Below are 27,305 nucleotides of genomic sequence, written 5' to 3'. Positions count from 1 at the left end.
TTGTGCAGACACAGTATGTTTTGATGGTGTTAATTTGACCAAATCTAAGCTGAATGATTAATTTAAAACAAATTATGCTGACATTTTTTAAATGACAAGATGCGTGTTCAAAGTACACTGCTGTTTAGACACCATCATTCAGATTAGCATGTATACAGTATGTACTCCACCATAGCCACTAAACAAAATTTGAACCTCCAATACATCAGTAGGTGCTAGACACAAATTATTGTCTGCCAAGCTCTACTTCTACACGCGTGTGACCTTCATACTCGACAGGGCTTGTCTTTATGCATCCTATTACAAAATGTAAAGTGAGAATGGCCTTCACTCTTGGGACCTTTTCACAGATTAACATGGTGAAGGATACTTGACAGGGAACACAGCAAATCATGCTCCTAACGATAGCATATGATACACATTTGCAAACTGAAATTTGTTTAAACTTTACATTTTCAAGTATACACTTAAAAAATATTTAGGTGTCTCTAAACAAATGTGTGATTCAGCTTTTCAGTGTTCAACTTCCAGTAAATGTTGGGTTTTTCCCCATTTTGTTTTAACCAGGCTTTTTTAGAGCTGTTCGACAGGAACCTGTCAACTTTGGGAAAATAGGAGCTGAGACACACACACACTATGTTCATTGGTATGAGTGTGGAACCTCAATACCTGGAAAATGGTAGAACAAGAGATGAACTGAATACTGAAAGATTGCATCCAGCTAGGACTATCACAGACAAGCTCAGACATGGAAATGTGTCACTGTATTATAGTTGTCATGCTGAAATCTAATGACAATACTGGTGTTATCTGTTCAACAGCATTGGCTGCTTTATTATAGTTGTCCAGATTTACGGATATGTTGTAGGAAGAGTTTGAACATGTCATAAAACGTCGTATTGGGAAGCTGGCTCCCTATTAGTCTCTTATGGTACCATCTACGTATTTTAAAAGATGTAGTTTATTATTTATCATTGTTGTGACATTTTGAGGCACCTTTATTGAAAAGATAAGAAACAAATATGTATTCTGAATTTTATTGATACATACTGCCAAAGTTCATGTTCTGATTTATTCTCAAACACACTTAAATTATTGTCAGGTTAGCTCCTGACTAACTTTTCTACCACTTTATATGTCCAGTCTGAAAATATGCAGTTCTACAACTCCATTTGAACACTTGTAAACTGATGAAGATATATTGCTCTGCACTCAGTCTGTGTCAATTAAAACATTGTAAAATATGCCATAGAACCATGTGACAGAGCCATACTTATAACCATTGTGCCATGCAGATGTGTGGTAAAATCTTTGTTACCACTTTGCAGGATGGCAACATGGACATGTGACAGTTTTAAGCACAGCTGTTCCCTTAACAATACACAGGCACAAAGATTCAATCACCCACTGCTTCCAGGGAAAGCTACCTTCAAAATGTGTGCACCACTCATAATTGACACAGTATACATAAGAAGCAGCCAACAGACTATCACATCAGTAAGTCAGGTTTACATGTACCCTTGACAAACTAGTATGATCATGCAGTTTTATCTGAGTCGAGTGTAGATCAATGCAGATGTTCGTGAATAGTGTGTAGATTACTGCCAAGGCATACAAAAACACCAACATTTTAGTTATATTTAAAACCTGATTAAGTTTTCTTTATATAAAATTGAAGAGTAATGTGATCTGCTTTGTAGAATGGAAAAGGCTGTTTTTGAAAATGTTTCAGCCCTTCTCCTCTACACAAAGTGCTGTATTTGTATTGCTTAAACATTTAAACATTATATATAAAGAGATGTAGGTTTTTAAAGGTGTTTATTCAATGTATTAAAATATAAAAAGGAACACAAGGAATAGTGGATTGTTTATAAAAAAAATCGTTTAAGTACATTGCAGGTACACTGTACTCTTAATAAAGTATTTTTAATCATAAATAGTATTTTCACCATTGATATATTCAGCAGATGCACATCTAAAAATACCAGATGCACAAGTCCTGAAAACAAACCAAGAATTTTATTGAGATCTGCGTAATGGTGCTCCACTATTCTTTAGATTCAGATTATCGTTTTAAAATTATAAAGATAGGTTTGGGCTGGCAAAATCTTGTTTAATTATTCCAGTGTATCTGATCACTGGCAAGATCAGGGTGTACCACACCCTGCCTCAACTGTTTTTGTAAAATGAATCAAAATATGGAAGTCTGTATCTCATTGTCCAGCTGAGGCTCAGTGACCTCACAAGACTGCCTGTGCAAGCATGCAAGACTGCTGGGTTTATGACCATGTATGTTATATGGGAAGCACCAACTGTGGGAATCTGTGCCTCCATAAAGGACATGGGCATATAGGCACAGCAATTTGAAAAAACACAGCAGCTTGAAAAACGAAGTGGTTATACATCTACCCCATTCAGAGCTACTGATTCATACAAATGGAACCTACATGGATTATTTAACCTATGCTGAGCCATGGCATATGCAGCCATTTTGAATATGCAACCCCTGACTGGGGACTGTGCCATGTGAGAACCCTGCCATTATGGGTTATTCAAGGGTTAAAGAAACTCTCACAGAACTCTACTACTACTCATGGGTTATTGAAGGGATTGTTTAATCCTCAAATAACCTGTCGTCCAGATTTGCATGACACAGCACAGGCCCGATTGGGAGTGGTATACTCAAAATGGCAGCCACACAAACCTGGCATGCTCCACGACTCATTTTGGGTTAAGCAATCCATGATGAACCATGTCTGAGTTATGTGCCGTTCCTTCCCCCTCCCCTTCAGGCAAGGCAACGAACACAAACAGGCTTTAACCTAGAGTAGTCCTAGAGTTTGGGCTCCTCCCCTTGTTCCTTCCCTGCCTTTCAAAGGGCTCATTCTTTCATTCTCTAGTTTGTTCTACACTTATCCCTAGATCTGTTCTTGATTTTTCTCTCCCCCCACCCCAAGTGCACATGCATCATAACATATACAAGCAACACACCAGGCCGTTATAAGGGTTGGAAGGTCTGTGCACACATAGAAACATCGGAATCTCCCTTATGTCAGACCATTGGTCCATCTGTAGCTCACTGTCATCTACATTGATTGACAGCTGCTCTGCATGGTTGAGACAAGGTCTTTCCAAGTCCTACCTGGAGATACTGGGGATTGAATCTGGGATCTTTCGCATGCAAAACCATGTGCTCTAAAATTGGGCCATGGAGCTAGACACCTAGCTTTTCCAATCATGCACAAAACAAAGGGAGAAATAGGGCCATTATGCCCTGTGATAATATGGGCTTTGTGCACGCACAGGGAATGACTGGGCACCAAGAGTTCAATTAAAAAAACTTGCTGAACCTACGTTACCTTCCCTAAAATATGAAAGTGCTTCATTCATTCAAGCTTGCCTTCAAGTCTGTCATGGTAACACAAATGCATGCGCGCACGCGCACACACACACACTCTATAGTTGTAGGGATGCCTATTGCTAATTAAAACCTAAGTGATACAGAGTAGCAGTACGTTTTCAGACAACGGGGCTCCACAATGGCTCCTGTATACATGAGAGTTTCCCTTTTATTGCAATTGAGTAGATGTAAAGCACAAGACTTAGGTTAACAGCAACACTTTTCAGCTGCTACAATAATTGCTCCATGTCATTCAGTTCACATACTAGACTAAAGTAAATGCATACCTGGGGATAGTAAGGACTACTTACATAGAACCAGCCCCAATTTAGTGAGCGACTCTGTGTGTTGGGGGTGTTAGCATGCTATAGTCTGACATGTAATCTATGCAGTAAGCACTGCTCAGCAATTAACAAATGATGGTTTGAGTGTTTTATTCAGTTTCAATGTGCGTGTTACAATTTATACATCATACCTAGTTTTTAACAATTGGGTCTAATTTAGTACATCATTTTATTAGTAAAAACAAGCCAGATAAGTCAGCTAGATTTTACCTAGCACTTTAATATGGCAAGCTAGAATGTCGTTACTTTACAAACATTTAGGTAGTGTTTCCAAAATCAATATTAAACTAGAGAGCCAATACAGTTTAAAGCAGGAAATAAGATTCATTTGGTCATATATCCCAGCAAATTAAACAGCAACAGTGATACCATACAATATTCTATCTTTCATTAGTTTTTGTATTTCAGTTAAAGAACCTTGGAGTCTGTACGGATGGGGTAGCATCAGCAGCTGCTTGGATTTACCTGGGGCCTTTCAGTAGCAGAGCATCCTTATCGATAGCCAGGACCTGGCTGGGTGTAGCCCTGGGCAAAGGGAGGACGGTTGCGTGCATAAGGATTAGGGCCACTCGGAGGGGGTGTCATAGTAGTTCCAGGCGGTGGGGTGAAGCCTGGTCTTGGTTGATAAGCACCTGGCTGACTTGGAGCCATCCCAGGTTGCGAAGCTGGGGGCACATTATAACTAGCAGACTGGGAAGCTTGTGTTGTATAGTTCTGTGGATAGGTGCCTGCCTGGTATTGTTGGGGAGGCTGAGCTGGCACCTGCTGAGCCTGGCCAGGAAAGCCAGGAGCTGCAGCCTGTGATGCCTGCTGACTGTATCCTTGGAACTGCTGTGCTTGTTGAGGAGCAGTCTGCTGGCTGTAGCCTGCTGAGAGACCCAAAGAAACAGCAACATATTTAAGTAAAAGTAACAAAACAAGTTTGTTTACGCACATGCGCGTGCGCAACCCCCCCCCCCCCCACACACACTATGTTCTTTAGAAGACAGACATTCCAGGCAAAGGCTAAAAGGTATACATTACGCACAGCTGAAAAAAAAAGATGAACAGCAGTTTTTTAAACCCTAAGTGCTACACAAAGTCCAGTGAAGAAAAGGGGGATATTCTCAAATAGCAGTGCTCTAAAGGCTGACTCACACAGGCATGCTGACCATTTGCTGACTGCAGCATTAAGTGATGACTTCCATATGTGAATGAGCCACGGAGGTTTTTATATTACCCAACATCACTGAAAAGTGTCAGAGCAGGGAGTCAATTCACACATTCAACCACTAGTCCACTGTAGAATAATAAGTGTCCATACATGTGTGAACCAACTCTAAATTAACACTGTTGAATGGGGGGCAGGAGAGAAGAACAGACCACTTCATTATATGAAATGATTACATTTATGTAATTTTGTTTTATGAAATAATTTAGGCAATTAATATTATTGAGATGTTTTTAAAAAATCTTTCTTTAGTAAAATATGCCACCACTGAATAAATCTGCATCTTGAAGTGCCAATTCATGCATATTCAGGCTATGTATTATTCACAGCTTGAAACAATTAATTCATATAGCTAATCAATCATATATAGATTGGAACACAGAAAATACCTCCAGAGACTACTCTCACACCGAAGATGCCGACAGCAGTTTAAGTGCTTTTAACACTACGCTTTGCTATCGGCCTACTTTATTAAAAACAGCTTTTAGACAGTCTCAGATTGGCAACGTAAGAACAAAAAAGCCTGGAACAAAAACTAGTAACTCCATTTATCTCTAGCATGAAACACACCTGAAGCTACTTGCAATGAAACCTCTCCATTGACTGGAATCCTGTTAGCATTAAACACCAGATACATAACAATTATTAAAAAGGCAGGACCCTGAACATAGAAAGCAAGGACTAAAGCAAGCATTGGAGTAAATTTTGAACTCACCTGGAATTTGGGCTCAAAATTTACTAGGGAAACAAGCGTTTTAAAAACAGGAGCACTACCAGACTTGCAATTTTAGTATGGCTAGACTAAGCTACCCTAACTACACCTGAGAAGCGGTGGTTGTGAGAAACAAAACCTGTTACCTGATATCAACATACAAGAAGCCTTTTTAATACGTGAAGGCCAAAAGGAAAACAATACAGCTTCTCTGTAGTAAGGCAAAACTCAGAAAGGGGGCACTTTGCACAAAAGTAACTTCCATTTGAAGAAACAACGACTGCTGCAAATAACCCCTTGACTGGTAGCAGCGAAAACTTTAGTGATATTTACTTGTGCATTTGTAGGAGTTGGGCCTCAAAAGTTGCCCCGGTAGGGATACAAAACCTACACAGCCATTTATGTTAATGACTGCAATAGCTTAATGTTCAAGGCAAATGTAAACACTTAGAAGCAAGTTTTGTTCAAATGAAGAATGTCCTAGCTTTTCTGGACCTCACCCGATTTATTGAGCACTTTCAGAGAGCATTTGACTAGTTTTACTATAGTTGAAGACTCCCAGCTGCCTTCTGGAGGCCAGTCTGGGGGGAAGTGAGCAAGCAAAACCTCAAGCAGGCATTTTCTTCTGATGTGCCTCATGTTAACAACAAAAAAAGCCCCAGCAAGTTTCATAATGACGCATTCTTGCTGGCGCCCATCATAAACACACTCTTTTGAGCAAAATATCTACCAAGAACAAGGAGAATTGAAATGCTGCACATTCAGTAATGTTTACAGTTTATCTATAGTCACAGAGGTGCTCTTTAGATGTAGAAGAACTATGTGGGAAGGCGGCCCCATGCAGCTGGAGATTGCACCAGAATTCTGTATTCACATGAACGATGCAACCATTGGAAGATAGCAATGTAATCAGCCCTGCATTATCCAGATGCTACTGGGGATCACCTCCCCCAAAAACAGCTCAGCTGCATCTGAAGTGCACCAAGTAAGTTGGGTGCTGAGAAAAAGCCTTGAGGCCATTTATGCAGTGGTAATACACCCCACTGCAGCCTACAAATAAATGGGTTTACTTGAAAACTGAACTACAAAGATGTATTCAAGAAGTGGCTAAGTGACTGCGCTCTTTTCTATATAGCAATTCTAAGGTACCTACCACCTGCTTACCTGGATACTGCATACCATATTGTTGTTGAGGTTGAGCTTGTGGCTGCTGAGCAGGATATCCAGCCTGTTGTGGATACTGTTGATATATTTGGCCTACCAATTTAAATTTAAAAACTTTTTTAAAATTAAAATATTAGCAGCTCAGTCTTACCTTCTTCATAGACTATTCTCGTGAAGTTAGGAATTTTTTAACAAACGAATTACTAGATCTAGCTGAGGATCTTTTCCTGAAGTTAGATTTTTCACAGAAAAAAAAAATCTGATTTAATAAGAATTTAGCTATTATTGTTTTTCGCTCCCCCCCCCCCCCAACATTTTCTTTAAGGAAAAAACACATTTGTTATCTGAATGGTTAACAAGCATGGTCTAAATGTTTTGGGTAAGACTTTAGGTTTCTGGGTAGAAATTTATCAGTGGAAGGGTACATGAATCAATGAATGATATCCTATGCAAGGAAGAAGTTATTCACTATAGATGGGGGCCTAGTATCTGAGGACAAGTAGAAAGGGAGGTTTTTCATAGTTCTTATTTTACACTGCAAGCCACTCTCCTCCTTTACGTAGCTGATTGTTCATAATACAAGTCCTTAAGATACAAATTATTTTCTTCAAACTATAAACTTCAGATTGTAAGCTTTTTGAGGCAAACTCATTTTTGCTGAGTAGAGTACCTAGTACACATAAGACAGCATTGCTTTGCAAAGTCAGGTTCTATGTGCATACCTAGGGAAGGCCTTAAGTTTTCTGGGGCATCTGTTTAATGTTAGATAAATCAGATATTTCAAATTCTAAAAGGAGTTGTTTGATAACAGTTCTAAAAATGTTAGAGTAACTGAGAGGTTTTAAAATGTTGCAATAAACCTGGGAAAAAGCTTTCATATAACTTTTCACTTTACAGAACTGCTTGCTTGCGATTCAACACTATAGCACCATCTAGTGTTTTTAAAGTTCCACAACCAGAAGAAGTCCTTCTAAACCTGGTTATGCATCTTACCTATTTTTGTTCAGTGATTATGCTAAAGCAATCCAAGGAAACCTATTATGATTTATTTATGGAGTGCCATCAATATACATAGTTGTTTACAGAGCAGAACAGAAGACAGGTCCCTGCCCCCAATGAGCTTACAATCTAAACTTTGACAGTGGGAAAGATAAGGGGAGGGGAGAGGAAAGAGATGCGCGGTGACTGATTGATGTGAGCAAATGCAGTTACATGTACTTTATGCTTGGTTACATTTGGGAACAAAGATGAAGGGGATAAGGTCACAGCTTTGACAAGGGATGTGCATTTGGGAGAAATCTGAAGGTGGAAGAGACACAGGACATATGTACACGTTCAAGGAAGAAGTGGCAATGAGAGATCATGGGCTGAATAATTTAATAAAGCAAGAGACTACCAGACAGCTGAGAATGGTAGAGCTGAAGGAACAAAGGTTACAGGCAGGGTCATATCAGGAGATCTGAGTGGGACAAGTACATACACTGTAAGGAGGATAATGAAGTGCAGGTATTGCTCACCTTCCATCTGACCAGTTTGCACCTGAGCTCCTCCATATGGCTGCTGCTGCGGTTGAACGCCAGGTGGATGCGCTGCAGAAGATGAGGAAGTGATGCTATCAGGAGTTCCTGAACGTTCTTCTACAGGGGCACTGGGGGGCCCTGGGAAAGAAAGATACTCTAAAAACAATGCAGGCACAGAAGTAATCTGACATTTATTGATGAAAGTTTATGCATCATCTTGGTTTCAATATTTTGAAGGCCTAACATACAATCATCTATTATGCACTCTGGAATTCAAAGTTCTTAATTTTGATGCAAAAAGTGGCAATTTCTTACAGTAACATAAAGACAGCTGCACAAATTGGTATGATTCCCAATTAATTTTGAAGAATATCAAGAGAAACCCATTTTCCTGAATAAAAATGCTTAGAACAAAAACTTGCCCAACTCTTTCTGTTTGGCATCTTAATTGATACCTGGTTTTGTACAATCTTTCAGTTTCTGGATTATGTATTTTATAAAGAGTTCAGTTACTGGTCTCACAGCAAAACTAATTTTATCTCCACCAAGCTACGGCTGGCTTCTGCATTGTTGTTGTTGCTGTTCAGTCGTTGTGTCCGACTCTTCATGACCCCATGGACCATAGCACGCCAGGCCTTCCTGTCCTCCGCTCTCTCCCGGAGCGTGCTCAAGTCCATATTCATTGCATCGGTGATACTATCTAGCCATCTCATCCTCTGCCATCCCCTTCTCCTTTTGCCTTCAATCTTTCCCAGCATCAGGGTCTTTTCCAGGGAGTTTTCTCTTCGCATTAGGTGGCCAAAATATTTGAGCTTCAGCTACAGTATCTGTCCTTCCAATGAGCAGTCAGGGTGAACTTCCTTTAAGATTGACTGATTTGACCTCCTTGCAGTCCAGGGGACTCGTAAGAGTCCTCTCCAGCACCACAGTTCGAAAGCATCAATTCTTCGGTGCTCAGCCTTCCTTATAGTCCAGCTCTCACAGCCATACATTGCTACTGGGAAAACCATAGCTTTGATTATACGAATCTTTGTCGGCAAGGTGATGTCTCTGCTTCTTACTATGCTGTCTAGGTTGGCCATAGCTTTCCTCCCAAGGAGCAAGCGTCTTTTAATTTCATGGCTACAGTCACCATCTGTGGTGATCTTGGAGCCCAAGAAAATAAAATCTGTCACTGCTTCCATTTCTTCCCCTTCTATATGCCAGGAAGTAATGGGGCCAGATGCCATGATCTTAGTTTTTTTAATGTTGAGTTTCAAGCCTGCTTTTGCACTCTCACCCTCAACAAGACGCTCTTTAGATTCTCCTCGCTTTCTGACATTATGGTGGTATCGTCAGTGTATCTGAGGTTGTTGATAATTCTCCTGGCAATTTTAATTCTGACACGTGATTCATCCAAACCGGCGTTTCTCATGATGTACTCTGCGTATAAGTTAAATAAGCAGGGCGACAATATGCAGCCTTGTCGTACTCCTTTCCCAGTTTTGAACCAAACGGTTGTTCCACGTCCAGTTCTTACTGTTGCTTCTTGACCCTCGTACAGGTTTCTCAGGAGACAGGTAAGGTGGTCTGGTACTCCCATCTCTTTAAGAATTTGCCAGTTTGTTGTGATCCACACAATCAAAGGCTTTAGCATAGTCAATGAAGCAGAAATAGACATTTTTCCGGAATTCTCTTGCTTTCTCCATGATCCAGCGAATGTTGGCAATTTGATCTCTAGTTCCTCTGCCTCTTCTAAACCCCGCTTGTACTTCCAGTAGTGCTCGGTTCACATACTGCTGAAGCCTAGCTTGTAGGATTTGGAGCATCACCTTGCTGGCATGTGAAATGAGCGCAACTGTACGGTAGTTTGAACACTCTTTGGCATTGCCCTTCTTTGGAATTGGAATGTAAACTGACCTTTTCCAGGCTTGTGGCCACTGTTGAGTGTTCCAAATTGGTTGGCATATTGAGTGCAGCACTTTAACAGCATCATCTTTTAGAATCTTAACTAGCTCAGCTGGAATACTGCCATCTCCGCTAGCTTTGTTGTTAGTAATGCTTCCTAAGGCCCACTTGACTTCACTCTCGAGGATGTCCGGCTCAAGTTCAGTGACCACGCTATCATGGCTATCAGGGACATTCAGATCTTTCCTGTATAGTTCTTCTGTGTATTCTTTACACCTCTTCTGAATCTCATCTGCTTCTGTTAGGTCCCTACCTTCTGTGTCCTTTATCATGCCTGTCTTTGCACAAAACGTTCCCTTGAGATCTCCAATTTTCTTGAAGAGATCTCTAGTCTTTCCCATTCTGTTGTTTTCCTCGATTTCTTTGCATTGTTCATTTCAGAAGGCCTTCTTGTCTCTCCTTGCTATTCTCTGGAACTCTGCATTCAGTTGGATATATCTTCCCCTTTCTCCCTTGCTTTTCGCTTCCCCTCTTTCCTCAGCTACTCGTAAAGCCTCATCAGACAGCCACTTTGCTTTCTTGCATTTCTTTTTCTTGGGGATGGATTTCGTTGCTGCCTCCTGAACAATGTTACGGACCTCCATCCATAGTTTCTCAGGCACTCTGTCTATCAGGTCTAATCCCTTGAATCTATTCCTCACCTCCACTGTATATTCATCAGGGATATGATTTAGGTCATACCTGAATGGTTTGGTGGTTTCCCCTACATTCTTCAATTTCAGCCGAAATTTTGCAAGAAGCAGCTCATGATCTAAGCCACAGTCAGCTCCAGGTCTTGTTTTTACTGACTGTATAGAGCTTCTCCATCTTTGACTGCAAAGGACATAATCTGATTTCGATACTGACCATCTGGTGATGTCCATGTGTAGAGTCGCCTCTTGTGCTGTTGGAAATAGCGTTTGCTATGATCAGTGTGTTCTCTTGGCAAAACTCTCTTAGCCTTTGTCCTGCTTTATTTTGTTATCCCGGTGATTTCTTGACTTCCTACTTGAGCATTCCAATCCCCTATGATGAAGAGGACATCTTTTTTTGGTGTTAGTTCTAGAAGGTGTTGTAGGTCTTCATAGAACCGATCAATCTCAGCTTCTTCAGCATCAGTGGTTGGGGCAAAGACTTGAATTACTGTGATGTTGAATGGTTTGCCTTGGATTTGTACTGAGATCATTCTATCATTTTTGAGATTGTATACCAGTACTGCTTTTCCCACCCTTTTGTTGACTATGAGTGCTACTCCATTTCTTCTAAGGGAGTCTTGCCCACAGTAGCAGATATAATGGTCACCTGAATTAAATTCGCCCATGCTTGTCCATTTTAGTTCGCTGATTCCCAAGATGTCGATGTTCAATCTTGCCATCTCATGTTTGACCACCTCCAGCTTACCTTGATTCATTGATCTGACATTCCAGGTTCCTAAACAATATTGTTCTTTACAGCATCGGATTTTCTTTTCACCACCAGACACATCCACAGCTGAGTGTCCTTTTGGCTTTGGCCCAGCTGCTTCACTCTTTCTGGCGCTACTTGGAAATTCCCTCTGCTCTTCCCCAGTAGTATATTGGACACCTTCCAACGTGAGGGGCTCATCTTCCGGCATCATACCTTTTAGCCTTGTGATACATTCCATGGGGTTTTCTTGGCAAGAATACTGGAGTGGGTTGCCATTTCCTTCTGCAGTGGACCACATTTTGTCAGAACTCTCCACCATGACACTTTTTTAAATAGCTATGCTGCTTGAACAGAACTTCATTTCCCCACCTTCATTAAAAACCAGAGTGCATCTTTCCAGTTACATAAAAACACTGCAATCTAATAAGCAAACAACTAATTACCAAAGCAAACAATCCCTCAAGTGGTGCACCAAAATGATATCTATGTACAAGGTTAGTCGTTTTTATACTATAGGCTCAAATACAGATGTTAACTTTTCAGAGATTTGGAGGCAATAGTGCAGAGCTGTTATTGCCCAGGGTGATTTGTTCATTTTTTTTCTTCTGTAGTCTTTGGTCAAACTAAAGAGTTTTATAGCATTTCAAAGAGTGTGTAGAGAAACTCCCAATCCAAGCAGAATTGCTGCAATATACATGGTTGTCACAGAGAGGTATTGGATTGCATTACGGGATTGGAGCAGGACAGGAATAGGCAACTTGTGACCTTCCGGATGTTTTGGCCTACAACTCCCATCAGCCCTAGCCAATGGGAAGGGATCATGGGAGTTGTGGCCCTCTAGATGTTTCAGCCTACAAGCTGCCCACCCTTGGAGTAGTGCCAATGAATCAGTGGGACTTCAGGCAGTTGTAAGTCTCATTTAATTCAATGAGTCTACTCTAAGCATGTCTAAGTCTGGATCCAACCCATTAAATCAGTAGTGATGATTAAATTGGTGGTATTTATTGTCCCTCACTTCCACCAAAGCAACTTTTAAAGCAAGACACTGTGAAGAATGAGTGCATATCTATTAATCCTCATGAACATTTATGTTGCTTTTCTTTCTAGAGTAGTGTAAGACTATTTGAACCCCAACAGCAATTTTCTGACATTTCAAAATAATCTTTGTACTATGATTAGGAAACTGGAAAACTGAGCAAAGAGGATTCTTCTCCCGCAGGCAAGCTCTTCTACCTCTGCCATCCTCATTACATTTTTTTTTACACATATTAAGCTTTCAGTGTCAGATCAGCCCTATTGTCACTAAGGGGTAATTACTTCTGTTGCTCTTCAAAAATTATAGTCATGGAAGAGAACTTCCCAATATATTCAGATTTTATAGAGCCAGAAGGTCAAATTTATGCAACCCAAGGTCAGTCCTGAGCACATAGCAAACTCAAACCATGCGACAGCTGTCATAAATTGGTCATCTGACTGCTTCTTGACAGAAGAATTTTCATCACTCAATAGTACAATCCATGTGGACAGCTGTAACATGCTTAATTTGCCTAGCACATGGCTAATTTTCCATCAAGCAAGCCAGCTCAACATAACTATGAAACTACGGCCAGAATTCCAGTTTCTCTTGAGAATACACTTGGTATTCAACTTAAAGATACTGATTTGTCCTAGCACAAGGGTAAGCAGTGTACTCTGCACTATGAAACACCTCATGAAAGTACTATTTGCCAGGGAAATCATACTCTCAGAATTTAAGTCTGTCAGCTGTATCTAGCCACAGGTTGTATATGCTCTAGCCGTGATATAGCACATTATAAAAGTCCAGCAATAGTATTTTCCATGTACATATAGTACACACACTGGACAATAGATCTCTGAAAATCTTGATAAAAATTTAGTGTCATCAGTATGGTATCTAGTACCATATTAAACAGAGGCCTTCAGGATGTGAGCACTGAAATGTGGAGCATTTCAGTCACCTAACCACTTCCGCAGCTGACAGGAAAATAGTATGAAGCAGAGCTATGCTGTTGATACAAATGAAAAGATGCTGTACCAAACAGTACACTGCCACATCATACATACATCATTTCAATCAATCTAAGATCATGTAGTCTTTGGGTCTGGTTTGATGCCACGTATCTACTAACAATATTTTGTCTTGGGAATGGTTAAGACTTTAATCTTGGCAAGGTATAGTGGCTTAATGGCTAGTAAATATTTTAAGACCGTAACATAATTTGATATTTCCTTCATGTTCATGCTACAAGATCCTCATGATGTATGGCCGATTCTGAAAGGCTGAAACTTCAACAAGGGTTTCAATAAAATATATATTCTTACCCGACACCTGATCATCTGCCAGCCCAAATGCTGACATGACATTTTTGTTGATTTCATCTTGATTTTTTAATGGATCAAAAGCAGACATACTTGCTGCTATAACTTGAGTAGAAGGCTTGACTGTAGAGTCAGTAGTAGCAGGCTTATCTTCCCTACCCTCTGCAACATCTGCAAGACAAAAGGAAAATTTCAGAGGCCTTGATTGGCTGGTATAACAAAGTTTGTTTTAAGGACTAGCGTAGCTTGTTTGGCATCCTCAAGGGCCACATCAGAAATTTTGCCGCCATCTACTACTAATCACTCTGTGCCTAGAAAAGCTACTTCTCTCTCCACTCTCGCCACCAGCAGCCATTGCAGTAGACTGTACAGAGGGAGATGAGAAGGAAAACAGGGCCATTTCACCAGCCCTGCTGAAAGACTACTTAATGTTTTCCTCTTCCCTTCCCATCACTTTCTCCTCATGTGTCTTGTCGTTATAAGTTTCTAAGCCTGCGAGCAGGGACTGTATTGCTTTACTGATTACATATAAGCTGCTCTGAGAGCCTTTTTGGCTGAGAAGCAGCATAAAAATACTTTAAAATAAATAAGTAAGCAAACTAAATTTGCATACATTTGTTAGGATTCTTGGGACCCTTATAATTTACTATTTGCTTTTACTGTCACCCATTCTTCCACAAGAAATATAAAGCATAACACCACCAAATGTACAACTACATCCTAACACACCACCACAAACTTTCATTTGCGTTGAACTACTTTAGTTAAATGAATAGAACATATCAACTTGACAACTGGCCAGTAAAAAAATCAGGTATTTTGCTACTGATAAAAGGAACCATTTCAAAAGCAATCATAGAAATTTATCCCTTATTTAAATGTAAAAATACACAAACAGCGAAACAGATCTAGTTTTATTTGGCAAAGACAAGAAGTATATGCTGTTTGCATCTACTAAGATCACTGATAATTACAGGATGAGAGTTGCCAATATATAGAATCCATTTTGTAAGCCTAATGTCCAAATTAAAAACAAAAACAAGGGGAATACCTAGCTATATAGATAACTAAAGTCTTCTTAATTGGCTAGACACACGCAAAATCATTGTTTTGTTACTTTATTCAAGTTAGCTTTTGATGCCAGCTACAGAACACTTTTGTTTAGGCCAGAAGTCCTTTGCAAACAACCCTGATTCATCAGACCAACTTTAAAGAAGTCATCTGAGTATGTAATATTCTTTGAGTATTCCAAGTCTTACTGTAATATGCTTTTGTAATGCAACTTCCAGAGAGTTTTAGCTGCTACCAATGACTGGCTATGACTAGAATTTTTCTTATTAATACGTTACTCACAACTATATCTACTCCAGGCTTATTTGCTTGATTTCATATCCACACAAAACAGGTGGCCTTGTACTTTAACCTAACTCAATCTAATGGACCATTCTAAGAACACAAGAACCCTGCTGGATCAGAACAAAGATCTAATAGAGCGTTCTGTTTCCACAGTGGCCAACCAGATGCCCATGGAAAACCCACATGAAGGAAACGAGAGCAACAGCATCCTCCTACTGGATCTGTATAACCTGGTGAAGCAGACAAGGAAGTGTTTGAACTTTTTTTTAAAAAGTGCTGCATGTTTTAACATGCAGAATACGGCCATAAGGAATAATACCTTGCCATCTCCGCCTCCTCTGGGCTTTCTACTCTTTACAGAAGGGAAATGCTCCCCATGTTTTATGTTGTCCTCACTGTGCATAAGGATGGTACCTTCCCAAAGAAAAGAATGGGAAACTCATGCAGGAACAGGCCTCCATGCATACATACAACTGCTCAACACCAGTATGTGGTTCCAATATTTAACAAATGCGTGGGGAACTGGAAGGAGTCCAGGGATAGGATAACATTGGGGGTGGGTCCTTCCCCCCAAGGTGCTGCCCCGACGTCAGCCAGCACCCTTTCCTGAGACACCATCTGGAGAAGATGGCTTCTTTCTGCCTGGGCCTTCTCCCACTGTGGACATCATGGGAGAAGCAATGCAGTCCAAGGCACTTGCTGGAAGAGCATTTCTTCAGCCAGCGACTCAGTCATCTCTCCCTTCTGCTCTCCCTTCTCAGAAAGGGTGGAGCCTTGTAGGAGGCCCCATGGGCCGGATGGGGAGGCCTGGCAAGCCAAATTCAGCCCACAAACCAAAGGTTCTCCATCCCTTCTTTAACACATACCACCAGAAAAGACAGTGAAGAAACCCTGGGTTCAAAACACTGATGGATCACCCAGTTCAGCCATACCCTTCTATCCGGAGAAGAGGAACTAGGCAAGCCCAAGAACCACTCCTGACCTCTCCCTAGGAACATCTGAGCTGGGCTGGGTGTGGGTAAGTACTATAAAAGGAAGTATTTTCTCACACAGCGCATAAACTATGGAATTTGCTACCACAGGATGTAGTGATGGCCATCAATTTGAATGGCTTTAAAAGGGGGTATGGACAAATTCCTGGAGGAAAAGGCTAGCAATGGCTACTAGTCCTGATGGCTATATACTACCTCCAGTACCAGAGGCAATGAGCCTATGCACACCGGTTGCTGGGGAACATGGGTGGGAGAGTGCTGTTGCGCTCATGTCCTGTGTGTGGGTTCCTGGTCGACAGCTGGTTGGCCACTGTGTAAACAGAATGCTGGACTAGATGGACCCTTGGTCTGATCCAGCATGGCTCTTCTTATGTTCTAAGTTCAACCAGTTATTTGATCTTACTGCATTATAGTAGCCAACATTACAAAGGTTTTTAAAGTGACGATTCTTAAGAGCACTTAGTGTACAACATGATAAAGGCCACAACTTCTTATAAGCTGTATTTATTAAATATCACACATACACGCGATCTTGCAAAAGTTCAAGCAATACTTGACAGTGCCTGTTTGCCAACTTACCATTTTCAGGGAGGCTGGTAGAAAGCCCTGGCTCAGCAGGTGGCTCTAAGCAATCCAGCAAACGATTCACTTTGTTGCGAAGTTCTATCAGTTCTCGGCGGAGGTATTTTACCTGATTAGATTCTAGAGGCCTTGGCTGCCCATTAACTGAAAATAGATTATTATAAAAATGAGCCTTCATGGCACAAATGCTGATTTTGTAAGACACTGCCTTGCTACAAGAGTTTGAGTGAAAACATTCTGTAGATCTTATAGCCTTATTCTAGCCAATTCTACACACCAGCCACAATTTGGTCCATTAAAATTGAATGCACTTCTCCACAGCAGCAAATGCTTAGAGCCACTTGTACTTCTCTGAATTGCCACTGGAACAAGCATGAATGAAGGAAAGTTTATTACCAAGGAGAACAGGCAAAGTGGGGGTGGGGTGTGTGTGAATCCCTTAAATACACCAATTGCCAAGTGATTTCAAAAGCATTTGTACATACCAAACAGTGTCAGTTTCAGTATCCTACTGCACTGAATTGCAAAGGAAAGGTCCGAGCTATCAAAGATTGTTATAAGATCTCCATCTGTTAAGGAGAATTAGGAATCAGATCTAAGAACACTCATAAAAAAAGGCATGTTAAAGTCACTTGCATCATACAGCAGATCTTTTAAAAATCAGTTTAAAGCACACACACAATAGAATAAGCACATTAAGTCTATGGTATGGTCATGAGAACATAGTTTTTATTTATTTTATGCGCTCAAAGCAATAGTGGTTAGATGTAAACACAATCTCCTTCCCTGCCGCCCCGAATTAAAAATTTCTATCTGCAAACCAGAAAACCCTTGCTATTAACATTAAGTTAAATAACCATTTCAACTTATAAAATAGTAGTATATGCACCAAGATACTTTGTGAATATAAGGTCTCACCTAGACACTGAGAAGCACTTCAAATCTGAGTAAAGAGCTAAACAGCCAAGAAAAATGGTAAGCAGATGAGGTTCATCAAGAACCACTACCACCCTTCCCCTTGGCGCTGTTGGCATGAGTAGAGAAGAATAAGCACTAATGATTTCTATAGCAGGAACACAGAAGCTGCCTTATACTGAGTCAGACCATTGGTCCACCTAGCCCAGTACTGTCAACAGTGACTGGCAGCAGCTCTCCAGGGTCTCAGGCAGGAATTTTTCCAGCCTTACCTTGAGATGCTGAGGATCTGGGGCCTTCTGCGTGCAAAGTATGTGCTCTACCACTGAGCTATGGCCCTTTGTGGCATATGCCCTGGTTCAGAGATTCTCTCAAACTATGTTGTCAGTACACTGGCAACCACTGATTACCTGTCTACTGTGTATAAAGCCAGATTTCTCCTTAAACCAGACACCTTCTACAGCCAGCTTAATACTCCATTCTTGATATGGGTAATACAGAATTCTATTTCTTAAGAAATACTCTGAGACAAGATTTTGGCCCCATCACTTCCTGGCGTATAGAAGGGGAAGAAATGGAAGCTGTGACAGATTTTATTTTCTTGGGCTCCAAGATCACCGCAGACGGTGAGTGTAGCCATGAAATTAAAAGACGCTTGCTCCTTGGGAGGAAAGCTATGGCAAACCTAGACAGCATAGTAAGAAGCAGAGACATCACCTTGCCGACAAAGGTCTGTCTAATCAAAGCTATCGTTTTCCCAGTAGTAATGTATGGCTGTGAGAGCTGGACTATAAGGAAGGCTGAGTGACGAAGAATTGATGCTTTCGAACTGTGGTGCTGGAGAAGACTCTTACGAGTCCCCTGGACTGCAAGGAGGACAAATCAGTCCATCCTAAAGGAAATCAACCCTGAGTGTTCATTGGAAGGACAGATACTGAAGCTGAAGCTCAAATATTTTGGCCACCTAATGCGTAGAGAAAACTCTCTGGAAAAGACCTTGATGCTGGGAAAGACTGAAGGCAAAAGGAGAAGGGGACGGCAGAGGATGAGATGGCTAGATAGCATCACGGATGCAATGAATATGAACTTGAGCACGCTCCAGGAGAGAGCGCAGGACAGGAAGGCCTGGCGTGCTATAGTCCATGGGGTCACGAAGAGTCGGACACGACTGAACAACAACAAAAATTAGGATAACGGTACTAAATACAAGAGCTTATGCATGTATACATTCAAACACATGAAACAACTAACATTCTTAAACAAGGCTTCTAAGCAGAATCAAGTAATCTGCCAGTTCTCAATGATACTCAATATCATGCTTACCGGGTTGATTCTGCAGGCAACACATTAAGGAAAGCGATCCTAAAAGACAGCTTGCAATGTTGTGTGTTCTGAGTCTTTTATATACTTTTTAGATGCCATAAAATATGTTCAAATTACAATGTATATTTCTTATCTACGAATTCCAAAGGTAACATGTCTACTTTAAATCTTTATATGTCTAAATAAGATTATCAAATTTTGAAGCTTCTTATCGAGATTAATGCACATAACATACTTATCCAAACATTTTCGCTTTCTTTGACATGTTACAGGTATGTTTTTGACACAAATATATTTCCTTGGTATCATGCTGTCTTGTAAGCTTGTGATCTTATACATATTTCATTAGATTCATGATCTAGGATGAGGCTTTTTGCAACTTATCTGATGGCCCATATGGCCTCATTTGGTGGCTACTTGCTTTATGGTACCCTGGTAAGGTAAAGTCATAACCCCAAATTTAACACTGGCAGCCCCTTATCTGGATTTCTTCTAATCAGTGAAAGGGTGCTAACGATCTATTTCTGATGACCAAGTACTATTGTCTCTCATCTCAGAGATGAGACATTTTAACTACTCTCAATTCAAAAGGCTAACCTGGACTGTATTAGGCACTGGGATCTTATTTTTAGTTCCAGAATTCTCTTGGAGGCATTTGATTATAGAATTCCTTAATCGAGCAGCAGGGGTAAGATGATGCAAATATGAAAGATCTGCCACACCTTCTCCTATCTCCAATCAGACTTTCTCCAACATTAAATTTACATTAAAAAAAAAAATTAGTAGCATCACCAACTTGACACTTGTAGATTGCTGTGGTGGCTTGAGTTGACATCTGGCGAATGCCCAATTTTGCTTTCCCTGGCTTTTCAGGGTTTGCAATTGATTCTTTTTATCTGCTGCTCCTATTTTGAGTGTTTAGGTTGATAATTTTTAAACTTTTGATGTAAACAGTTACTATTTTAATGGAAAGATGGGATATAAATATTTTAACACACACAGCCAAATAGAGGAAGCTGAATTGGCTGCAAGTAAAGAATTCATGTCTTCATCATTGTTGCTGTACCACGCCTGAAGAATAGTGTTGAATTAATCGAGGGAAGAACGCATTTAATCATGAAAAAGGGATTTCAGTTAAGTATAAAGTTGGCAACAACTTAGCAGACATCATAACTTATTTACGACTCTTGGTAACTGATATAAGTTTAGATTGCACACTCATGGGACAATGTCCAGCATTATTTGGCCTCTCCTGTCCTAATACTCTCAGACACTTCCATCTGCATTATAACACCATCCACATAGCATTTCTGGAACAAATGCGAATAACATGTTGACTAGAATCTAATATCTGAAGCATTTTCAGAACATACTTCACAGTGCTGGGTGCCTTGTTCTGGAAATTGCCCCCACCTGCAGTGCCCTATTACCCTGCAGAATCTTGGGAGTCCCCAGGGAAATCTGCAGTCATCTCCCAGTAGTACCCATGTAAAACACATGTCTATTTTTTCCCAGCAAATTCCAAAGCAGAAACACACACCGTTTTTCCAAAATGAGCAATTATAAGCAAGTCAATTTCATGCGGAACCAAGTCAGGAGCCAAAAGGTCCGCTCAACTTCAAGATGCTAGTAACTTCAAGAAAAGCCAAGAAGTAGAAAAACTTGGGACTTGCTGACAGAAGCTACTTAGGGAAGTGGCTGTCAACATGCTCTTCCACTTTATACTGGGGGCACGTACAAATGTAGCATGTTCTCTGGGTTAGGCTGCAGAAACAGGATAGACTTGTTCAACCTCTTATTGCAGGTAACATCAAGAGTAGAATTTGTTCAGGAAGGAGAGGTAACATCAGAACGAATTTTTAATACAACTATAATTCTGGTTCTATTTTGAGCAGAAGAGAAGGTTCCAATTTTGAGCTAGAGAGGCCACTAGAGAAAAGTATAGGTTTCACCAGTGGATGATAGCAAAAACTGTCATTATATTTTAGAGGGCAAGTAGCAATAGAAATGGAAGGAGATACTGCTGTTAGTTGGACAGTACCTCAAGAACAATGTTCAGTTTGCACTGTAAGCACTTACAACTGTTCATAGCATAGTGGTCCACGCTGTGGTATTACTTACTACCAGGCAATGACCTACAATTTTTTTCCAAGCTTATTCATTGCTGGTCATTTTTCTGTAGTTGCATACTGCAGTTATCAATAGAAGCTATTTAGTGTTTCAATTCATATTTAGAAGCCAATACATATATAGACACTACAAAGCTTCTTTGTTTTTGTAGTTTCAGAATCAGACATAAGAAATTCAGATAATATGTAAGGGTTACTTCAGTGTTATATTACCACAAAGAGCTATTTCAGGCTGTGTATATACAGGCCAGAACAGGTATTTATCGTACAGACTGATGTCCACCGGGAGGTACAAGCCAGGTGTCTGGAGTGGCACAGCTCCACTATCCCCCATCCTAGCTCTGTGGTGTGAGCCTCAAGTACAGAAACCTGTAAGGGATCTCAAGGCTGCTATCAGGATTCAATTATGACAATTGCAGCTCCCTACTTCCCACTGTTAACACCAGATCTATCCTGTCTGAGGTGTTCCTTTCATCTACCTGCCTCCAACTGAAGGCTACTCCTGTGGTTTTGTAAGTCATGTACAGCAAAACTCTGCCCCTTCCCTATGCTGAGAAAGACATAGTCTCACCTATTCCCTGAGTCTTAGTGCTGCCTCCCTCCTGTCTCTCTAGAGGTTTAGTTTAGGTAATTCAAGAGAAGTATCTGTCTTCGACTAGTTCTAAACCTTGAATTCTGCATAGGCCAGGAAAAGAAGAGAAGCGTTCCATAACCAGAAGAGCTGAAGAACCCAGAGAACATTTCTGTACAGTTATGTAACATTAAAAGTTTGAAAAAATCCTACCTTCATCTTTGTATTTTATTGTGACTTCATCATTGCTCAGAAGCTTTCCCCTGAAAACCCTTTGCATCATCAGCACTAACTCATCATAGGTGATGTCTTCATTGTGAATTGGAATTCTCCTAATATCATCACCCATCTGAGCTTTAATTATAAGCTTTCCACTCAAGTCCAACTGCCCATTCATGGTTAACTCTGGCCTTCTTACAGAGCTACTGGGAACAAGAGAAGTGTACATTAATATCTACCATGAAACAAATAAATTGAATTATTTTATCCAAAACACAAGCTTTGTTTGTTAGATCTGGGAGAGGGAGAAGCACCCCCCCCCCCGAAAATGTTATTGAATGGCAGGATATGACCAAAAGTTCACAGAAATGTACAAACTCTCAAGATCTCTCCATCAGGCAAAATGTAACAGGAAGTAACGTATTGCTTGATGAAGAGAGCTTGCAAACTTGCACATTTTTGTGACCTTTTGGTTGGCCTAGTAAAGGTATTACACTAATATGGCTCTTGGAACTTTTCAGTAACTTACACTGTAGCAGGATCTTCAAGTGCTAATATCAAGGGATAAGGCATGCTAATAATAGCCTGCTATTGTCTGCTGTGCTTCTCTAACTATATGCTCCCTCATGGTGGTCCAAAGACACACAGCTCTAGCTTATAACAGATGTAGTTGTTTTAGTTGTATCTAAAACACTGTTTCAGCTGTTTTAGCAGATAAAATTAAAATGTTAGTCTGAACTATCACAGCTGAGCACATTTCAAAACGCCATCTTTAGCATGAAGAATTGAACACAGTACTAAGCATGCTTTTAGACAAAGCAGCAGAACAGTGAACTTTAGGATACCTTTCACTTCCTTTATCAATACATTTATTTTTAACTGAGTATCAAACGTGAAATTTACCTCTCTTGCAAAGTTTACTGAATAGCTGGGCAGATTATTCCTTTTACTTTCAACTGGAGGTCAGATGTCCCGCCATACAGCGCTGATTAGCGAAATATAATAGGCAGCAGTTTGTAGAATCTGCATCAAAACACCAAGATAGCTTAGCTTAGTTTCAGTCTCTATCAGAAACCAGAGGCCTTCATCAGCAAGCATATACACATATATACACCAATGATACAAATGGCAACTTACATTATGGAGTACTGAAAAGTAATCCATTTTTATGAATTATGCATACTGTGGAGGATACAGATATTTGGAACGAGGGCATCACTTCAGCTCAGCAATAAGCATAGCAGGTGCACCTTGCCCAGAGATTCCATTAAAGAAAAGTGATTTCTACAATGTGATTCATACTTCAAACATGTATGCTTAAATTGCTGAAACTATAGAGTAACATGTTTTCTGAGGCAGACTGTTCCATTTTGCTGCACTCTACAATACCAATCCAACAGCGAACGGACCAGATAAAAGTGACATCTGTCATCAGTATATTCATAACACAAGTTTTTTCAGCACTGTGACCTACTGTGGTGAAGACAGCCAAGCAAAGCTGTGCTCACACATACAGTTCTCTCCTGTACAAGCATGTCCTCTTTGAATCAGAAGGAAAGCCTATGTTCCCCATTAAAAAAACCCATAGTACTAGCTTTATGAGGCAGCAAAATTGGACATTTCTTGGACTATAACTTGCAAAAGACCATCACCAGTTGCTTTATAAAAGAACTGGAGAATTAAGATTATAATTTTAAATCCAACTGTTAATGTAACCTTTTTGTGTTTTTTGAAATGGCACATTGATTGAACATTTTTTTAGCTGTGGAAAAACATTTAAAATGCAATGTAACAACCCTATGAGCAGAATCTATAAACAAGTAGTGGAATTCAATACCAGTTTGTGTCTTACAGAGATATCAGAGAAATCAGGCTGAAGATGCCCCTCAGATCTATTTAGAATCAATTTCATACTTGAAAAGTGAGCTTTTCTAGCACTTACACATCAACAATTAGGACTACTAGTAACAACAGCTTTCGCAATTACAAGAAACCAGATTAATTATCTTTACAACCATCACTTCTCTTAAAGATCCTCATTGAAAACAGAATCTTGAAATGACGAATTAAAGAAGTTAGACTTGGTCCAGAAAGGCAGCTTATATTTAAATAAATGAAACAAACACCTCATTTTTAAAAGCTTATTCTGTATGAGAAACTATGAAGAAAGCCAAAAGTTTTCGACTTGTATGTTCTGTATTTCTGAATGCAGCTGGTTGTTGGGAGTTGCTTTTTTTTATGAAAAAAGCATGTTTGCATCGTGTGCACCCAAATCAGAAATCATAGATCTCTTCAATACTAATAAAGTGACAGCGTTGCACCCCAACTTCACTGTAGGAGTAATCAAGAAAGAAAAGCTTTGAAAGGTTAGAATTGCTGGCTCACTCCCCAGTAGGATGCTTAAATATGAACAGCAGCACAGAACATTTTTTAAAGTCTGCGTAATCAAGCTAATAAGGATTCCTTGACATGCAGAAGCTGAAGGAGGCTTAGATTCTTGAGAATGTTAAGAAATAAGAAAGGCGCAGGTTTTCACATCTCTTACTATTAATATAACTGCACTCACCCAGCAAGCACGATTTAATGCAGAACTATCCCTAGCTTCCTGACTGACCTTGGACAAGTAACTTCTGTTCCTCCAAGGCTCACAGAAACTATGAAAATGGTGTGTGTGTGTGTGTGTGTGCGTGTGAGAGAGAGAGAGAGAGAGAGAGAGATAAAATGATGTCATGTTATATAAGACACTCTGAGCTGCACAAAAGATGAAAGAGAGCTACATATTTCACAGCCCTTCCTTAGGGAATGACATCTACAGAACCAGAAATTATAACTAACTGCCCATTTTTGGATGGAGGAGGGATAAGAGAAAGGAGGAGAGGGGCGTCTTCAGCCAGAAGAGGAAGTGCTTCTTTCCAGGTGGATTCCGGCCCATAGAGACTTATTATTGTCGCAACGCGCGCGCGCGCGCACACACGTGTGTGTCTCTGTGTGTGTGTCGCTATCTTTCTTTAAGGTGCCACAAGGCTCCTTCGCTGTTTTTGCTGCAACAGGCTGACGCGGCTCCCCGCCCGCTCTGGAAGACGAGCTCTGAGGGTGGGGGAGGAATGAGGCACGCGACGCGATGTGGCAGCAGCCGGGCGGGCGCCTGACGAGCCCTTTTCCCCGTCACGGGAAGAAGAGGAGGGCGCGGCGGCTGGGCCGAGGCTTCTTCCTCCCCTCAGACCTTCTGGCCCGGGTATCCCCCTCCCCGCCGGGCAGCGGCTCGGCCACCCCCATTCAAACCCGGGAAGCGGCTCCCCCGCCCCACTTGCTCCAGCTCTTCCGCCATACAGAGGCTGCGGCGACCGACTGCCCTCCCGCCGCCGCCGCCGCCGCCGACCCCAATCCCGCCGCCACTCGCCACTGGCCACTCACTACTGCCGCCGCCGCCGCCGCCGCCGTACGTGGCAAAAGGAGGCCGCCAAGGCGCTTACCGCCGCTCCAGCTGCCAGGCCGCCGCGCACGCGCACCCCGCTCACGCCCGGACGGCGGGGATCACGGCTCCGAAGAGCTTCGTCAGAGGAAACGGGCACTGCGCCGGCGCGGAGAAAGGAGAAGGCGAGCGTTAGCTTTCCGGCTCTGGAAAGGGCTCGGGGCGAGCGTTTGCACGCATGCGCGGGAGTAGCCTCGCGCGCCCGGCTCCGCGCTTTGTCCCGGCGTTGGCGCGCGCGTTTGTTGCGGTCGGCCGCGGGAGTCGCGGAGCCTCCGTTAGCTCCCCTCCTTCCTCGTGAGAGATGGTGACGGATCCTGCTGAGCCGAGCCGGAGTAGCGCCTTTCGAATCAGCGCCGTAACAGGTCGTTTATTCTGTGCCTGGAATAATAAAGACCTAGAATAAACCAGGAGTTTAACACTGGACAGACTCCCTTGGGTAAAATTCGGAGAAAGGCGTACTTGTATCTTATTTTATCTTTCCCTACCATCAGAATTCAGTCAGTGACTGAAGGCGCAATCCTATGCATGTTTAGACAAAAAAAAAAAAAAAAAATTCTGGCTGGCTGGGGAATTCTGGGAGTTGTGGGACGTTTTTCTGTCACTTACCTGGAAGCATCATTTAAGTCAATGGGGCTTACTTCAGAGTAGACATAATACACTGTACGTGTGTTTTTACTGTGTTAAGCTGTAAGTACAAGATCAATGAGAAGCAGGGAAAGTGGCTGCCCTCACTAAGCCCCAAAGGATGCTGATAGCTAACTTTTCAAGCGACATCAAATCGGGTTCCCCACAGCCCAGCCTACATCTGCTTTTTGTAACATCTTCCCTAATGAAGAAGTCTGGAGATTTCAAAAGCTTGCACATTTTTCTGCCCTTTTGGTTGCCTAATAAAGGTATTATAGTAATATGGATTAAAAAAAAAATATTCTGCTCACTTATTTGTTGTTGTTGTTGTTCAGTCGTTCAGTCGTGTCCGACTCTTCGTGACCCCATGGACCATAGCACGCCAGGCCTTCCTGTCCTGCGCTCTCTCCCGGAGCGTGCTCAAGTTCATATTCATTGCATCCGTGATGCTATCTAGCCATCTCATCCTCTGCCGTCCCCTTCTCCTTTTGCCTTCAGTCTTTCCCAGCATCAGGGTCTTTTCCAGGGAGTTTTCTCTTCGCATTAGGTGGCCAAAATATTGGAGCTTCAGCTTCATTATCTGTCCTTCCAATGAGCAGTCAGGGTTGATTTCCTTTAGGATGGACTGATTTGACCTCCTTGCAGTCCAGGGGACTCGTAAGAGTCTTCTCCAGCACCACAGTTCGAAAGCATCAATTCTTCGGCGCTCAGCCTTCCTTATAGTCCAGCTCTCACAGCCATACATTACTACTGGGAGAACCATAGCTTTGATTAGACGGACCTTTGTCGGCAAGGTGATGTCTCTGCTTCTTACTATGCTGTCTAGGTTGGCCATAGCTTTCCTCCCAAGGAGCAAGCGTCTTTTAATTTCATGGCTACAGTCACCGTCTGCGGTGATCTTGGAGCCCAAGAAAGTAAAATCTGTCACTGCTTCCATTTCTTCCCCTTCTATATGCCAGGAAGTGATAGGGCCAGATGACATGATTAGTTTTTTTAATGTTGAGTTTCAAACCAGCTTTTGCACTCTCCTCTTTCACCCTCAACAAGAGGCTCTTTAGATCCTCTTCGCTTTCTGCCATTAGGGTGGTATCGTCTTCAT

General features: G+C 41.4%; 2 protein-coding genes across 17 annotated transcripts in view; one reads left to right on the top strand and one right to left on the bottom strand.

The window, feature by feature from the left end:
• The window catches only part of ABI3BP (ABI family member 3 binding protein), a 213,764-nt gene extending 211,830 nt beyond the window's left edge, over positions 1 to 1,934 (top strand). The window contains exon 47 of the mRNA XM_084843209.1: positions 568 to 1,934. Within this exon, the coding sequence (XP_084699335.1) occupies positions 568 to 683 (116 nt within the window). The 3' untranslated portion in view covers positions 684 to 1,934. The remainder of the gene's footprint in view (positions 1 to 567) is intronic.
• On the bottom strand, positions 950 to 25,628 carry TFG (trafficking from ER to golgi regulator). 16 transcript variants are annotated; one of them, XM_084843238.1, is made up of 9 exons: positions 25,525 to 25,628; positions 23,014 to 23,133; positions 22,105 to 22,316; positions 17,439 to 17,522; positions 16,951 to 17,097; positions 14,027 to 14,194; positions 8,348 to 8,488; positions 6,831 to 6,923; positions 950 to 4,613 (listed from the first exon to the last, which is right to left on the bottom strand). In XM_084843238.1, the coding sequence occupies exons 3-9, from the start codon at positions 22,286 to 22,288 to the stop codon at positions 4,237 to 4,239; spliced, it is 1,194 nt and encodes a 397-aa protein (XP_084699364.1). In that variant the 5' UTR covers positions 22,289 to 22,316; positions 23,014 to 23,133; positions 25,525 to 25,628; the 3' UTR covers positions 950 to 4,236. The 16 variants fall into 16 exon arrangements, with proteins under 16 accessions (XP_084699364.1, XP_084699367.1, XP_084699368.1 ...); XM_084843241.1 differs by having other exon boundaries at positions 983 to 4,613; positions 22,105 to 22,313; positions 25,584 to 25,628; XM_084843242.1 differs by having other exon boundaries at positions 1,029 to 4,610.
• Between the last annotated feature and the right edge of the window lie 1,677 nt (positions 25,629 to 27,305).

Source organism: Heloderma suspectum, chromosome 3 (assembly GCF_057233095.1).
Source record: "Heloderma suspectum isolate Gila_16-S chromosome 3, 16-S_ref, whole genome shotgun sequence".
NCBI classification, from domain to species: domain Eukaryota; kingdom Metazoa; phylum Chordata; class Lepidosauria; order Squamata; family Helodermatidae; genus Heloderma; species Heloderma suspectum.
The sequence above is the reverse complement of the archived record's forward strand: the minus strand, read 5'-3'. Positions and strand labels throughout refer to the sequence as shown.

What these genes read in the sequence shown, in the direction of transcription:
- TFG (XM_084843238.1), bottom strand. Translation starts at nt 22,288, where the DNA reads ATGAATGGGCAGTTGGACTTGAGTGGAAAGCTTATAATTAAAGCTCAG. An exon ending in TACCAGCCTCCCTGAAAATG is followed by an intron (nt 14,195 to 16,950) that starts GTAAGTTGGCAA and finishes TTTGTCTTGCAG; the next exon opens with ATGTTGCAGAGGGTAGGGAA. An exon ending in GCAAACTGGTCAGATGGAAG is followed by an intron (nt 6,924 to 8,347) that starts GTGAGCAATACC and finishes TTAAATTGGTAG; the next exon opens with GCCAAATATATCAACAGTAT.